General features: G+C 47.3%; 2 protein-coding genes across 4 annotated transcripts in view; one reads left to right on the top strand and one right to left on the bottom strand.

The window, feature by feature from the left end:
- CNTROB (centrobin, centrosomal BRCA2 interacting protein) overlaps positions 1–12,848 on the bottom strand; it is a 20,093-nt gene extending 7,245 nt beyond the window's left edge. Inside the window, exons 1-9 of one of the 2 annotated variants that reach the window (XM_005878775.2) lie at positions 11,553–12,848; positions 10,098–10,182; positions 9,772–9,853; positions 8,983–9,139; positions 7,758–7,874; positions 7,426–7,542; positions 6,989–7,087; positions 5,029–5,265; positions 4,544–4,690 (exon numbers count right to left, since the gene is read on the bottom strand). In XM_005878775.2, coding sequence (XP_005878837.1) covers positions 4,544–4,690; positions 5,029–5,265; positions 6,989–7,087; positions 7,426–7,542; positions 7,758–7,874; positions 8,983–9,139; positions 9,772–9,853; positions 10,098–10,182; positions 11,553–11,834 — 1,323 coding nt within the window. In that variant the 5' untranslated portion in view covers positions 11,835–12,848. The remainder of the gene's footprint in view (positions 1–4,543; positions 4,691–5,028; positions 5,266–6,988; positions 7,088–7,425; positions 7,543–7,757; positions 7,875–8,982; positions 9,140–9,771; positions 9,854–10,097; positions 10,183–11,552) is intronic. The other variant, XM_005878776.2, reaches the window with a different exon arrangement.
- A 122-nt stretch (positions 12,849–12,970) lies between these two features.
- Positions 12,971–14,590, top strand: TRAPPC1 (trafficking protein particle complex 1). 2 transcript variants are annotated; one of them, XM_005878773.2, is made up of 5 exons: positions 12,971–13,063; positions 13,192–13,290; positions 13,442–13,512; positions 13,834–13,972; positions 14,253–14,590. In XM_005878773.2, the coding sequence occupies exons 2-5, from the start codon at positions 13,192–13,194 to the stop codon at positions 14,379–14,381; spliced, it is 438 nt and encodes a 145-aa protein (XP_005878835.1). In that variant the 5' UTR covers positions 12,971–13,063; the 3' UTR covers positions 14,382–14,590. The 2 variants fall into 2 exon arrangements, with proteins under 2 accessions (XP_005878835.1, XP_014405375.1); XM_014549889.1 differs by lacking the exon at positions 12,971–13,063 and having other exon boundaries at positions 13,070–13,290; positions 13,442–13,455.
- Positions 14,591–15,366: the final 776 nt, after the last annotated feature.

Genomic DNA, 15,366 nt, shown 5'->3' with positions numbered 1-15,366 from the left:
CATGTGGCTCGCGAGCTGCAGTTTGCCGACCATGGGCCTAGACCTTTCTTCCAGGCTTTAAGAACAACTATTGAGCCCAGCCAGCATGGCTCAGTGGTTGAGCATCGACCTATGAACCAGGAAGTCATGGTTCGATTCCCGATTGCGGGCTCAATCCCCAGTGGGGGACAGCCAATCAATGATTCTCTGTCATCATTGATGTTTCTATCCCTCCCTCTCTCTTCCTCTCTGAAATCAATAAAAATAGATTAAAAAAAAAAAGAACAACTATTGAATAACTATTTGGATACACCTCAAACACAATACATCCAAAATGAGCTCATTTGGTTTTTTACCCTCAAACCTTCTGTCCCAATTATATTTCTTGCCCTAATTAATGACACCGATCTCCACTGAAACACGCAAGCTATTTGAAACCTGGAGTTATCCTTGACTTCTCCTATTTCTTTACCCCTTCCAACTGATCGTTCCATTCTATTTCCTTAACATCTAATTTACCCCTCCACTCACCACTACGTTAATTCAATATTATTTCAAGTCTAATTGACCTCATTGCCTCTACCATACCCTCTCCCCTCTCCCATTCTGGCCCCAATAGATCTTCCCCTTCATGGCTGGTAAGTATCCTAAAATACAAAAATGTGCAATTTATTCCCTTGTTTGAAACCCTTCAAATGCCCCAACTGGCTAAAAAAGTTCTAACTACTTAACATGACTTACAAGGCCCTTTATGATTCCCCACCACCCATCTACCTCACTTCTCCCAAATATGTCCCAATCATACCGAACTCTTGCACTAACCTAAATTGTTTAAAAAATGTTTTAAATTGTGGTAAGAAAAACATAATATGAAATGTACCCTCTTAATCCATTTTAAGTGTACATTCGAGTAGTGTTAACTATATTATTGTGTAGATTTCTAGAACTTTTTCATCTTGTAAAACTGAAACTCTATACCCACTAAATGATGACCCCCTATTTTCCCCTCCCCCAATCCTGGCAACCAGCATTCTACTTTCTGTTTCTATGATTTTGACTCTAGATATCTTGTTACCTAATTTCTTCAATGAAAAAAATATATATATATATTCCCTTTAAGCCAGCAATTCCACGTTTAGGAATCTGTCCTATAGAAGGGGTACCAAAGACTATGCACAATGATGTTCACTGCAGCACTGTTTTTATAGTGAAAAATTGGTATCCGTGTAAACTTCTCTTCAAAAGAAAAATGCTTAAGTAACCTATGATTCATCTATTCCTTGCAATATTATATAACCCTTAAAAAGAATGATATACATCTGTATGTACTGACATGGAAAGGTGTCTATGATCTGAGGTTAAAAATCTAACAAGTTGCAGCAAATACATAGCATGTTCACATATTTTTAATGCACCAGCCCATAAATGAGAAGGCTCTGGAAGGAGGCACACCAAATGGTGTGATAAGAGGAAGCAATCAACGCTTTTTACTTTAGTACTAGAGGCCCGAGATGCATGGAATTCGTGCAGGATTAGGCCTTCCTTCTCCTGGCTGCTGGCACCAGCTTCCCTCTGGCACCTGGGACCTGGGCTTCCCTAGTAGCCCCGGCTTCATCCAGAAGGACGTCCGGTCTAAGTAGCATATTATGCTTTTATTATTATAGATATTTGAACCTGTGGTACAGATAACTTTTATTGTATTTTAAAAACAATTTTTAAAGTTCTCTGAGAATTCTACTTTGAGCCATACATATAGAATTGATGCTCCTTTTTTTGTCTTTGATATTTACCTCTGATAATTAAACTTTGATAATTTAGGTATGCATGTTATTATTTCTAAAGTAACCCATATACAAGCAAACAAACAAACAGAAATTGAGTTTATGACTTTGAAACTAGCTAAGGAAGAAAAATGTCAATGAGTAAAATGAGCAAAAAGTAATGAATCTAAAAGATACAAGAAAGGAGAGAAAAATAAACACTGAATAGGCAAGACAAAATAAGATATCAAGTAAAGCACAGATCCAACTATGAATAAATAGATTAAACGCTAATGAACCTCATGCTCTGACTAAAATACAAATATATAAAAGTTGAAAGTAAAAAGATTAGAAAAATATTTGCCAGGAAAATTCTATTTTTAAAAGAAAGGCTGGTAGAGCTCTATTAATATTAAGCAAAAATACACCCTAAGGCAAAAAGCATTATAAAAGATAGTCACCTCGTAAGGATAAAACATCCAATTACCAGAAAATGATATAACAATTTTAAAATTTATACGCATCTAATAACATAGCCACAAAATGTATAAAGCAAAATTGACAGACTGCAGGAAAAATAGACAAATCCACACTAAGGAGATTTAACAGAAAAAAATCTATATGGTTATAATGGTCTAAACAGTTAACAAACTAGACACACATTCAAAACTGCACCCAAACACTATACATATTCTCAAGCACACATGAAATATTTAGAAAAGATGACCATATATTAAGAGATAAAATAAATCTTAAATAATTTAAATTATAAAAAAAGAATATTCTTCCATGATGTCCAAAAGAAACTCTCAAATAATATGAGGTGGGAAAGGGAGAAAGAAGAAGAGGGTGGGAAGAGGAGAGAGGTTGAGAGAAAAAAAGAGAGAGAGAGAGAGAGAGAGAGGGAGTGTGCAAGCCTAACCAAGTTAGCAAGCATGGCTCAGCAGTTAAGCGTTGACCCATGAACCAGGAGGTCATGGTTTAATTCCTGGTCAGAGCATATGCCTGGGTTGTGGGCTTGATCCCCTAGGGCGTGTGTGCATGAGGCAGCCAATCCATGATTCTCTCTCATCATTGATGTTTCTATCTCTCCCTCTCCCTTCCTCTCTCTGAAATCAATTAAAAAAAATTTTAAAAAGACTGTAGCAATTAGCCTTAAAAAAAATTGAATGTCAACTGTAATTGAAAAAAAGGTAGTTACCATCATAAATAAACTAAATGGGGAATTTTGTATATGCCTATGATTAATAAAACAAAACAAAAAGCCATGATCCACCTATATATTTTCTTTTTTTAAATATATTTTATTGATTTTTTACAGAGAGGAAGGGAGAGGGATAGATAGTTAGAGACATCGATGAGAGAGAAACATCGATCAGCTGCCTCCTGCACACCCCCTACTGGGGATGTGCCCGCAACCAAGGTACATGCCCTTGACTGGAATCGAACCTGGGACCCTTCAGTCCGCAGGCTGATGCTCTATCCACTGAGCCAAAAAGGGGTTAGGGCCACTAATATATTTTCTACAAGAGACTCACTTTAGATACACAGATGCAAATAGGTTGTAAGTAAAAAGATAGTTCATGCAAATAGTAACCAAAAGAGAGCTCAGGAGCTATATTATTGTGGGAGAAAATAAATTTTAAGTCAAAAAAAGTTATATCAAGAAGATATTAGCACCCTGGCCAGTGTGGCTCAGCTGGTTGAGCATCATCGCATGCACTGAAAAGTTGCCAGTTTGATTTTTGGTCAGGGCACATGCCCAGGTTTCAGGTTCAATCCCTTGTCGGGGTGTGTATGGGAGGTAACTGATCGATGTTTCTCACATCGATGTTTCTCTCTCTCCCCCCTCCTAAAATAAATAAAAACATGAAAAAAAGAAGATAGAACAATTATAAACATTTATGTACCTAAGAGTGCCCCAAAATACATTAATAATTGACAGGAATAAAGAGAGAAACAGACAATTCTACAATAATAGTTGGAGACTTCAATACCCCGCTTTCAGTAATAGTAGAACAATAAGGAAATAGAGGGCTTGAACACTAAAGCCAGGCACTATTCTGGAAATCTACAATAAATAGACAAAAATCCTTGCTTTCATGGATCTTACAGAAAACAAACAAGATTTTAAAAGGTATGCTACGCAGTATATTAGGAGGAAAGTTAAACAGGGAAGGGAAATGGACTGTCAGAGGTTGCAGATTTTACTCAGTGTGGTTGGGGAAGACCTCACTAAGAAGATGACATTTGAGTAGAGTAGTTCTTACCCTCAATTATCGTTTACCATACTACTCCACAAATGTGTGTACTAGACAAATTCCCACCTGGCTGGAGAGCTCCTTGTTGGCAAGGGCTGATCCCAGCTCCTAGCACAGAGCTTACATGGAGGGTATTCAACAGGCTTACTGAATACACAAGTACACACATACATCTAGCACCAATTCAGGAGTGACAGCAGCTTATAAATTGCTACTTATAAGTTGTTTACTAACATCTATACCGTTGGTCTCCATGATAAATTAGTTTCCATGTGGTCAGTCCTCCAATTCAATGAGACAGGTGAAAGAAGTGTGCTTGTTCAAACACTGGTCTAACTAACCCAGAAATTGAATATCTTCTTAAGTCAACCACTAATAAGGGAAAGAAGTCTCTGAGATGGACTTGCTCTCAGAAACTTATTAATTTGCCCTTAACACACATTTTACACATAAAAACAAAGGCCCATAAAAGTCTAATTAGAAACGTGAGTGTTTGCCATGACTCCTGAAAGGTCACGCTGCTTCAGAGTTCCTTCCACTGACCTGCACCAAGCTCATTTCCAGCTGCAGGGCGTCTCTCTCTCTCCGGGCTGTATCCAGCTCTCCCTCTACCCGTCGCATCTCGGCCTGCATCAGTGCCAGCTGCTGCTGGGCCTCCCGGGCGGCCTGGGCTTCCCTCTGCATGTTCCCCTGAGGAAGGGAAATCAAACTTAAGTACATACCGAATTTCCTGTCTCCTGGTTACCTCTATTCCCCAATTCACCGCCCTCCCCCATACCCTAAAACCCAAGCTTCCTTTCCCTCCCTTCACATTTGATCTAGTTTCTAATCTCTGTTTAACCCTACTCTTTGGTTTTCGTGTATTTGATGCCCAAGCCCTTCTAGCTGGCCCTACAATCTCCATCTTGTCTCCCACATATAGTTCTTCACTTTCCATCCCAGCCCCGTATCCCCCACATTCTGACATCCCATCTTATTCAATTATCTTGCCCTTCATCTGTTCCCCATTGCCCAACTGCTGCGTTTACCTTCTCCCTTTCCAGCTGAGCCTGGCCCTCCTCCTGCAGGGCCTGGTAGCGCTCCTTAAGCTGGCGCTCTTGCTGGGCCCAGGTCTGCCGTTCTTCTTCTAGGGCAACTTGCAGTGTCTCCAACTGTCGATGCTCACTGAGTTGCCCAGCGCGAGCCTCATCCCGTTCTTCTTGCAGGGCCCGGCACTGCCGCTGTTCTAGCTCCAAGCTCAAGGTCAGAGCTTGCCTTTCCTCTTCCTATAGTCCCAGGATAAAACCAAGATCCTCAGCATGCCCTCAAGAGACTAGCAATCTGCCCCTTCACCCCCATACAATGTGCCTGCTGAGAATTATGTCCATTAAAAATACAAAAACTGCTGAAACCGGTTTGGCTCAGTGGATAGAGCATCGGCCTGCGGACTGAAGGGTCCCAGGTTCGATTCCGGTCAAGGGCATGTACCTGGGTTGCGGACACATCCCCAGTAGGAGATGTGCAGGAGGCAGCTGATCGATGTTTCTCTCTCATCGATGTTTCTAACTCTATCTCTCTCTCTTCCTCTCTGTAAAAAATCAATAAAATATATATTAAAAAAAATACAAAAACTGACACACCTACAGGATTATAATATGATAAGAACTTTTGTTCCAGAAATAGGTAAATCTGGGTTCAAATCTCAGTTTGAATCCCAGCTCTGTCATTTACTATGTGTGAAATGGGCAGGCATAATATTAGAGTCTACCTTGTGAAGATTAAAGTAAAAAATGTATGTAGCCCTGGTCGGTGTGGCTTAGTTGGTTGGGCATCATCCCATGCACCAAAAAGCTGCCGGTTTGATTCCTGGTCAGGGCACATGCCCGGATTGCGGGGTCAATCCCTGGTAGGGGGAGTCAGGAGGCAGCTGATCGATGTATCGCTCTCACATCGATATTTCTCTCTCTCTCCCTCTTCCTCTCTCTCAAAAAATCAATTAGAAAATCCTTTGGAAGAAAAAAGTATATGTAAAGCATTTAGCACTTAGTAAGTTTTCAATATATAAAAGCTATCACCATCATAAAAAATTCCACAAAGAATAAAAAACCCAGCCTACTATCATGTACTAGCCAACCAGCAACCTTCATAACACGGTTGGATGTAGCCTGTTAAGATTTTAAGTACCAGCATGCATGTAGCAAGCATGTGTCATGCATGCAACAAGTTCCAAACCTGGCTACTAATTCATATGGGTAATCACCTTATCATTTCAGCAATAAGAAACATGAATGAGTATCATCCCTTCTTTGGCTATGCCCTAGACTAGAATTCCCAAACCTGGCTGAACAAAATCACCTAGAAAATTTCTGAAAATATTTAGGTTCCTAACCACCATCATATATCTACTGAGTCAAAACCTCTGGGGATGGGTCCCAGAAATCCGTATTTTAAAATAATCCCCTAGACCAGCGGTTCTCAACCTGTGGGTCGCGACCCCTTTGGGGGTCGAACGACCCTTTCACAGGGGTTGCCTAAGACCATCGGAAAACACATATATAATTACATATTGTTTTTGTGATTAATCACTATGCTTTCATTATGTTCAATTTGTAACAATGAAAATACATCCTGCATATCAGATATTTACATGACGATTCATAACAGTAGCAGCATTACAGTTATGAAGTAGCAACGAAAATCATTTTATGGTTGGGGGTCACCACAACATGAGGAACTGTATTAAAGGGTCGCGGCATTAGGAAGGTTGAGAACCACTGCCCTAGATGTATGTGGTGAGGATGTAATTTGTAGTCTTTCAAACTTACTTGGTGGCAGAGCCCTTTTTGGAGAGTATCTAGCAGAACTAGTGTTCTAAGGAACACACTTTGAGAAATAGTGCCCTGGTGTAACTAAAGTTTTGAATTCCCACATCCACCAATTGCCCATAGCCTTCTAGAAGTAATTAACATAACAGCCTCTATTGGAATTAACCCAGCCCGGCATTCTTACCAGCATCTCTCTTTCCCGTTGCTGTATTCTGGCACCTTCCTGCTCGCGATTCAGGGCCTCCAGGGCCTCAGAAAGACTTTGTTCCAGGCGGGTTACTGTCTTTTGGGAAGAGAGGTACATAGGACAGAGGAACTGAGGGGAATCTCTATATGTTATACTTCAAAAAGCATTAACAATGTAAACTTTAAAACTAAGAGTTAACGAAATGACTTGAGAGCCAAAAAGACTGCAAGGTGTACAGAAAGCTGGGAAGACATCAGTGATGCAAGTTTAACAACAGAAACAGTGAAAGGAGCAGAAATAGGAGAGAATTGTCAGGCCAGTTACTGCAAGATTGAGGTCAATCTGTTAGGACCTAATCCCAGAGCTATTTCTACTCCCCTTATGCTAGCAATCAGTGACCTAGGTTCTAATTCCATGTAGAACACACTGCCCACCTCCTGCTGCTTGCTTCTAGTGAGTTCAGCTGCCTGGCGCTCCTCCTGGAGTCCCCGAAGTACCTCTGTGCGTTCGGCTTCATGCTGGTTCCAGCCCTCCACCACACGGGCCAGGGTCTCAGGAAAGGAAAGTCAGATGGAATTTCAAAATAACATTTTTGCCCTCTTTCTGTCCATGGGGGTAAGATCAACGTCACCTTCTCCCAAGAGTCAGTAACCCACCCCTCACCCCCGCTCCTAGCATGAACAAAGAGATGCTGGTTGGCCACCCCTGTTTACTATTCCTTGGTGCTCCCCGTGGAGAGACCCAGCACATTCTGCTAGCCTGGCACCTTGTCCAGTTGTTCAATCATGATGTCTTTCTTGCGGTCAGCAGTCACGGCCACAGCTAACTGCTGCTGAAGCTCCAGCACTCGGGTCTGTAGGCTCTGAATATGGCGCTCGCAATGCTGGGAAGAAAGATAAGGAAACTGAGAGTTGCCATCCTCAGTCTGACCAAGCACCAAACCTTCCACCTCCTCTAGGGGAAATGGACTGGAGACAGGAAATGGGCTGTGTCCCAAGAACAGAATAGAGTTGGAGGAAAATCGGGGATTATAGAGCAGGAACCTTAAGGCCCAAGGCCTCCACCACCTTCCTCTGCCATCTCAGAGAGCAGGGGCTTAGCTTCCAGGCTCTCCCCTTCCCTGATCTATGGACCTTTTGGCAGAGGTGCAGCAGCCTACGCTGCAAGGAGTGGGGGTTATTCCTGCCTGAGAAGCTCATTGAACACAATGATTAAACAAAGCAAGGATAAAGGCAAAAGCCTTTCATTCATGCCCAGGCAGTTGAAAATAGAAGACAGAGTCCAGCTGGCATGGCTGAGTGGTTGAGCGTCAATCTATGAGCCAAGAGGTCATGGGTTCGATTCCCGGTGAGGGCACATGCCCAGGTTACAGGCTTGATCCCCAGTAGGGAGTATGCAGGAGGCAGCCGATCAATAACTCTCTCATCATTGATGTTTCTATCTCTCTCTCCCTCTCCTTTCCTCTCTGAAATCAATAAAAATATATTTTAAAAAAAGAAAAGAAAATAGAAGACAGAGTTCCAAAAATGACAACATAATCAATGACTTTGATTTTTCTTCTGCCTTGTGTCTCTTTCTTCCCACTTCAGACAGGCTAAGGTGCAGAGAGATAAAGCTCATTACATCAGCAGCTATAAAGCCTTTGTACAAGACAACAGAGTTCACTGTGTATTCACCACATGCTTATGGAGTGTTTCTATGTGTTAGGTATATTCTAAACCTTAGGAAGACAGTGCTGAACAAGGAGCTTAGTTTTTAGAAGGGCAAAACAAGCAAGATATATCAGATTGTGATAAGCTATATGAAGGAAATGAGAGTAATGACTACCTAGAGGAGAGGTGTGCCGTTTCAGATAGGATGGTGAAAGAAGGTCTCCCTGAAGAGCCATTTGAGCAAAGTCCCAGTTTGTGGGCCCTTAACCCTCTGCCTTTTTTAGCACTCAGCCCTTTTCTAATCTGTGCTACTTTCAAAAGGAAGCTTTAATATCTCACCTTTCGGCGGGTATGCTCTGAATCCAGTGCATCTCTCAGGCCCTGGAAATCCGGGGGGTTGAGTGGGGGTCCTGACCGAAGGCTGGTGTAACGGGGAAACAACTCCTCCAGGGCTTGGGCTGAGCTAGATGGAGATAAGTCTTGCAGGGGCCGGGTGCTGAGCAAACCAGGTAGAAATATTAAGGTTGGGAAAACTTTTGAGACCCATTAGTCCAACCGTGACATCTTACAAATGAGGAAACTAAAACTCAGAAAGGGCAAGAGACTCGGCTGAAGTCTTTAAGTTAGGTAGTGATCCCATATAATAAAAAGCTAATATGCAAATTGTCCCCTGGACCCGGAGTTCGACCAGGGGGTGGGGCTGGTCGGCCAACTGCCAGCAGCCCCTCCCCCCACCAGCCTGATCACTGCGATCAGGGCCAGCAGGACCCCATCCATGCAAGAACTCATGCACCGGGTCTCTAGTAAAACCATAAATAGTACATAGGTTCTATGATTCACTCTATAGTGCTCCTTCCTCTATGCCACACTTCCTGTGGTAAAAGTCTCAGCAGAAGCAAGCTAACTCTCCTGGGAGAAGGAGGACTAGAGGTGGGGAGAAGGCCAGGTACTAGTCAGCAGATGCCCACGTTCCTGAAGGAGTAAAAGGAATAGAAGATAGGAGAGAACGGATAAAACTAAAAGCTAAGTGACAAGTGTCTTAGGTCTTAAGAGGTACAAGGGCAGTAAAGGAATAGAACACTCAGCTTTCCAAGAAAGCAAGCTAGAAGAATTCCAAGGAGAACTCACTTAAGCAAGGTGGCTGTGCTTTCACTGTCAAAGGAGTCTTCTTCCCGTCTCTCTGAACCAGCACCTGGAGTAAGGGGATCCCCTGCAGGGAGGCAGAGGGACCCACAGGCAGGGTCAGGTAAGGAGAGAACAGGGACCACTTGGAGAAGAGAGCAGAGCGCCTTCCTTTCTACTTCACCCACTCCTCCGGCCCCTCTGCCAAAGAACGGAGCCTTTCCTCCGGAAATCCTGTCAGAGGTCTGGGTCCTCCCGCAGCCACTTCCTTTCTCTACTTTCTCCCATCCTGTAAATCCAGGTTCTCCTTTGTGGGGAAGGGATTTACTCACGATAGGCTGTATCACGTGAGTTTTGGAGCATGCTCTGGAGTTGGCCCCGAACACTTTCCATCTCAAAGATATGCTTGGAACCATCCTAGAAAAAAGTAACACAGAAACCAGAAGCAACTTGAATAATCTATATTCAACTACTGCCAGGGTAGATGGCATCCAGTACCCCCTACGACCCAATACCTTTTGCTCCAGCACCTAGAAAAGCAAGAACAGGAGAACTTGACCCAGTAAGGGTCAGACCCTCAAATGTGTACAGAAGCCAGACAGGTTGTGTGAGTAAGTTGATCTGGCACGTTAAATTAAACGTGGAGAGGATTCTTGCCGACTAGAGAGCAAATACCCTGCCTAAAGACTGTGTAGCCCATGGTTATCAGCTTTTCAAACTCTGGAAGGCCTACCAGTCTGCAAATTGTTGTGAGACCTTTTCTATGCAACACTAATATCTTCTCTGTAACATGTTTACTAAACTACTAGAGGCCCGGTGCATGAAATTCATGCACGGGTGTGTGTGTGTGTGGGGGGGGTGTCCCTCAGCCCGGCCTGTACCCTCTCCAATCCGGGACCCCTCAGGGGATGTCCGACTGCTGGTTTAGGGATCGGGCCTAATCTGGCAGTAGGACATCCCTCTCACAATCCGGGACCGCTCGCCTGCCTGCCTGATCGCCCCTAACCACCTCTGCCTGCTGGCCTGATCGCCCCCTAACTGCTCCCCTGCTGGCCTGATCACCCTAACTGCCTCTGCCCCCGCCACCGTGGCTTTGTCCGGAAGGATGTCCAGAAGATGTCTGGTCTAATTAGCATATTACCCTTTTATTAGTATAGATCAGCCGTGGGCAAACTACGGCCCGTGGGCCGGATCCGGCCTGTTTGAAATGAATAAAACTAAAAAAAAAAAAAAGACCGTACCCTTTTATGTAATGATGTTTACTTTGAATTTATATTAGTTCACACAAACACTCCATCCATGCTTTTGTTCCGGCCCTCCGGTCCAGTTTAAGAACCCATTGTGGCCCTCGAGTCAAAAAGTTTGCCCACCCCTGGTATAGATGCTTTCGTTATTTACATGCCTAATTTTGAACCATACAATCAAAACAGTTTTGAGCTGGAAGGCTCTTAGCATATGTTGCTCTATCCTTAAGTCCCTAGTTACTTTTTAGGATGGAGAAAACTTATCCTCACCCCCAGCCCCCAAATCCCAGTCAAAGCACAGCAACCTAGCCCACAGGGCAGGTACCTCTGACAAAGGAAAACACTGGGAAATTTCACGATTTCCCAGATTACGGTGTCCCGGGCCACTCTACCCCTCATACATATTTGCTTCCGGAAACAAGCATGACTGTGTACTTAAAAGGAATTTGAAATCCAACAACAGTTCAAATCTCAATAAAGCTTTTTGTTTTTTATCACCCCCAATCCCAAAATCTTAGAGGTCCCCCCGCCCCCCAGACACACCTCCCTCATCTTTTTCTTCAAGTTGTTCTCCAATCCAACGGACAAACTGCGACTCAGCTCCTGGGCCAAGCTGTCTAAGCCCTCATGAGGCGGGAGGGAGGCGGAGGGTAAATACAGCTGCGCTCGGGCTGTGGCCTCAGCCTGCCGGCTGCGGTGCAGAGAGGCATAGAGCTGGGAGGTCACCTCCGAGGACACTTGGTTCAGCCCAGGGGCTTCTGAGGAGTCACTCAGGAGATCCTCTGCCCCGAGCGGTGAACTGGGACTGGTAGCTGATGTCGCCATGAGTACAGGGAAGAGAGAACTGGAGACAGCAGAGCTGGGAATTCCAGAATCTGCTTGAGGAGAGTCCAGTGGGGAAAGTGCACAGAAAAGGAAGGTTTGGGAGAAAGGAGGAAGGCTCCAAGCCAAGGAACGTTGGTGAATAAGGGTCTGGAGGCTTTCTGGCTAGAGAAAAGGTTCCCACCCGTACCTCCGGGCATGGGAGAGAGCAAAAGCATCTCCTTCCACAGCTCCTGGAAACTGTGGAAAGGGGGCATGCAGCCCGGAGTGGGGACAGAAGACCTGTGGGGCAGAAGCACCTCTGCAGTTCATCTAGTGCTGAAAGTTACAGGTCAGCTTCTGCACAGGCTACGTCCCTGGTCAACTCAGCTCTTAAATCCCCACACCCAGAACGTGCAAACCGAAAAAACCCCAAATCCAATAAGGGCCTAACTTCCGCCCAGCTGCCTCACTTGCCGGGTCAACTGCCTCCAGTCTCAGAGGCAGGGATGTCAGGCTCCCCGCACCCCTCCGCCCACTGCACCTCTCTTTCCACTGCACCCCTCCGCCCACTGCACCTCTGCCCACTGCACCCTCTGCCCACTGCACCCCTCTTGCCCATGCACCCCTCTGCCCACTGCACCCTCCGCCCACTGCACCCCTCCGCCCACTGCACCGGTCTACCCAGGGTCAACTCTCCTGAACACCCCCTCCAAGCAAGAAAGCCATGGCCGGGCTCCCTAGAATCCTCCCCTCCTCCTACCCCGAAGGAAACTTTGTGAACTCGGTCACACCCTCAGAACGTCCCTAGAGAGGACGCCGCCCTCAAACCTAGCCTGAGATGCTCCACCCGGTTCCCCCGTCCCGATTACCCCACACCTCCAGTCCTCAGCCCCCGAATTTGTCAAGGTGAGGACAAGCGACAGCCCCCTCCCCCGAGCCCAGATCCGGGAAGACCGAAACCTCCCCTCGCGCGCTCCCCGACACTCAAAACCGTTGGCAGCAGCCCGCCCACCGTGCGCAGCCCCGCCTCGCACGCCTCCGTGACGTCACCAGCCCGGGACCGCGCTCGCCGCGGCTTTTACGGCTTCAGGGGCCCGGGAGCCCGGATGCGCACGCGCAGTCCCTCGGGCCACGCACTGGCTGAGAGAGGTGTTTGGACGGAGTTACTGCTCCGCGGCCGCGAAAGGACGGGTGGGCGGGGCTCCGCGGAAACCGGAAGTATCTAGTGACAGGCACTTGGAGCAGTTCCGGTGAGTTTGGGAGAGGGGGAACCCGCCTGTTGGGAAGGATCGGGGGTTTGGAAGGATTAGGGACGGAACGCCGGAACCCACGGGGGCTGGGCGGTCCTAGCGCAAGGCTCACGCTCTGTGCCCCGCAGATGACTGTCCACAACCTGTACCTGTTTGACCGAAATGGAGTCTGTCTGCATTACAGCGAGTGGCACCGCAAGAAGCAAGCGGGGATCTCCCAGGAGGAGGTGACGAGGGGGCCCCGCGCCACCGGGTGACCCCGCATCTCCAGAAGCTCACAGTCCTAGCCCAGCCTCCCCGCTCTTAACCTTGGCTCTTTCCCACCCCCGGCCCGTCTCCTTCAACAGCCGAGAGCTAACGCTGCCCTTTTTCCTCCAGGAGTTCAAGCTCATGTACGGGATGCTCTTCTCTATTCGTTCGTTTGTCAGCAAGATGTCCCCGCTAGACATGTACGCGGAGTCAGGGGGCATGTTGAGGGGGAAAGGACCAGCCTTGGGAACTGGGGGTGGGAGGAACTTTCTGGAATGGAAGGGGCCTTTGGCTCCCAGAGACAGAGCTGCACAGAGCGATGGTGGGGGAAATCTGATGATAGAGAGGTTGGGTGTGGGGGTCAAATGTGGGGGAGGGGGAACGGAGCCTGGGGGAGGTGTCTGCTCAACCAGGCACCTACACATATGTTTAAAGAGAAGGGAATCGAGCCAGAGAATATTAGGAGTTTCTTTTGGGGAAGATTCTGCTCCCATTTTTTAACATCCTCCTCATCCCTGTAGGAAGGATGGGTTTCTGGCCTTCCAAACCAGCCGTTACAAACTCCATTACTACGAGACGCCCACAGGGATCAAGGTTGTGATGAACACTGACTTGGGCGTGGGGCCCATCCGAGATGTGCTGCATCACATTTACAGTGCGGTCAGTGCCCGCCCCTGGGACCCTTCCCCCACAGCTCCTCAACGGGTGCCATGGCCATGCAGAGCCCTGGGACGCCTTCAGATTTTCTGCCAGAATCCTATTTTATCTCTATTGAAGTCAGAGTTTTCAACACTCCCACCCCTAGTTTCTCATCCAGGAGGGCTTCCTCCCAGCCCTTGATCCTGATGTATTCATTCACACATCCTTGAGGTTATACTAGGTTTGGAGTCGGAAACAAGAAGTGTCCAAAGCCTGGCTCTAACACCCTCCCTCTCCACAGCTGTACGTGGAGCTGGTGGTGAAGAACCCCCTGTGCCCGCTCGGACAAACTGTGCAAAGTGAGCTCTTCCGCTCCCGCCTGGATTCCTACATCCGCTCTCTGCCCTTCTTCTCTGCCAGGGCTGGCTGAAGAAACACCTACCTCACCCCTCAGGAGAATCTGTCTTCCTGGGGCCCCTCCTAACCTGCTTCCCCTCAGGGCTCTCCACTGCCTGCCCTCGAGCCCCCGTGCAGCCCACCCTGGTGCCCTCCCCGTCACCTCCAAACCAGGCCCTCTCTGCAGGTTTATCCTCTACCAGATGCCATGAGAAGTACAGAATAAACTTTTTTTTGTCACTATCTGCGTCTTGAGTGTGTCAGTTTGGGTGGTTGGTCGGGGACACTGCCCCACTCATAGAGGCAAGAACCAGGGTGGCCACATCCTCTGAGGCTGCACAGAGGCTCTGACCATGGTTTTCTCAACAGCAACACTATTGATATATTGGGCTGGATATTTCATTGTTGGGGGGGGTGGTACTGTCCTGCGCTTTATCCTGGGCGATACTCACTAGATGCTGGTAGCACGTTCCTCCCCATCTCCAGTAGTGATAGTAAGAAATGTCTCCAGATCTTGTCAAATGCCCCCTCGGGGACTAAATCATCCCCTTTTGAGAACTGCTGAGCTGGAGGAAGCCCGCCCTGCCTGGGGACCCAGAGAGGCCAGAGAACCACCCTCCCCAGCGCCGCTCCCGGCTCCTCCGAGGACCTCCAATCGTCAAGCTGTAGAGCTCCGGGAGGCGGGGCTTATGCAGAGGAGGCGGGTTTCACCGGGAGGAGGGCGGGGTTATGCAGATGAGGGGCGGTGCCTGCATGTTGATGAGCCGGGCCCGCTGCGGACGCGGCTGGGAACCTAGCGGGTCCCCTGCGGCTCAGCCTGAGGTGGCACCTCTCCCCCCCGCCCCACTCCTCCCTAGGTCCCTACCCTCCTGGATCGCCCTCCCCGTTACCCTCATTCATTCCCCCTCCTCTTCCCGCGCCAGTGCGCCTGTGGACGAATACCTCCACTCGTGGTTCCCCTGCGTTTCCCTCCTCCCACCGCACACCCCGCGACCTCCAGCCGCCCGCCCCCGCGGGCC

This window comes from Myotis brandtii, unplaced genomic scaffold (genome assembly GCF_000412655.1).
Source record: "Myotis brandtii unplaced genomic scaffold, ASM41265v1 scaffold573, whole genome shotgun sequence".
Lineage (NCBI taxonomy): Eukaryota > Metazoa > Chordata > Mammalia > Chiroptera > Vespertilionidae > Myotis > Myotis brandtii.
Note: the sequence above shows the minus strand (reverse complement) of the source record. Positions and strands in the feature narration are given on the sequence as shown.

Excerpts from the sequence above, each read along its gene's own strand:
- TRAPPC1 (XM_005878773.2), top strand. The coding sequence starts at position 13,192 with ATGACTGTCCACAACCTGTACCTGTTTGACCGAAATGGAGTCTGTCTG. Across the intron at positions 13,291-13,441 it reads CGGGGATCTCCCAGGAGGAG|GAGTTCAAGCTCATGTACGG; the intron begins GTGACGAGGGGG and ends TTTTTCCTCCAG. Across the intron at positions 13,973-14,252 it reads TGCATCACATTTACAGTGCG|CTGTACGTGGAGCTGGTGGT; the intron begins GTCAGTGCCCGC and ends CCCTCTCCACAG.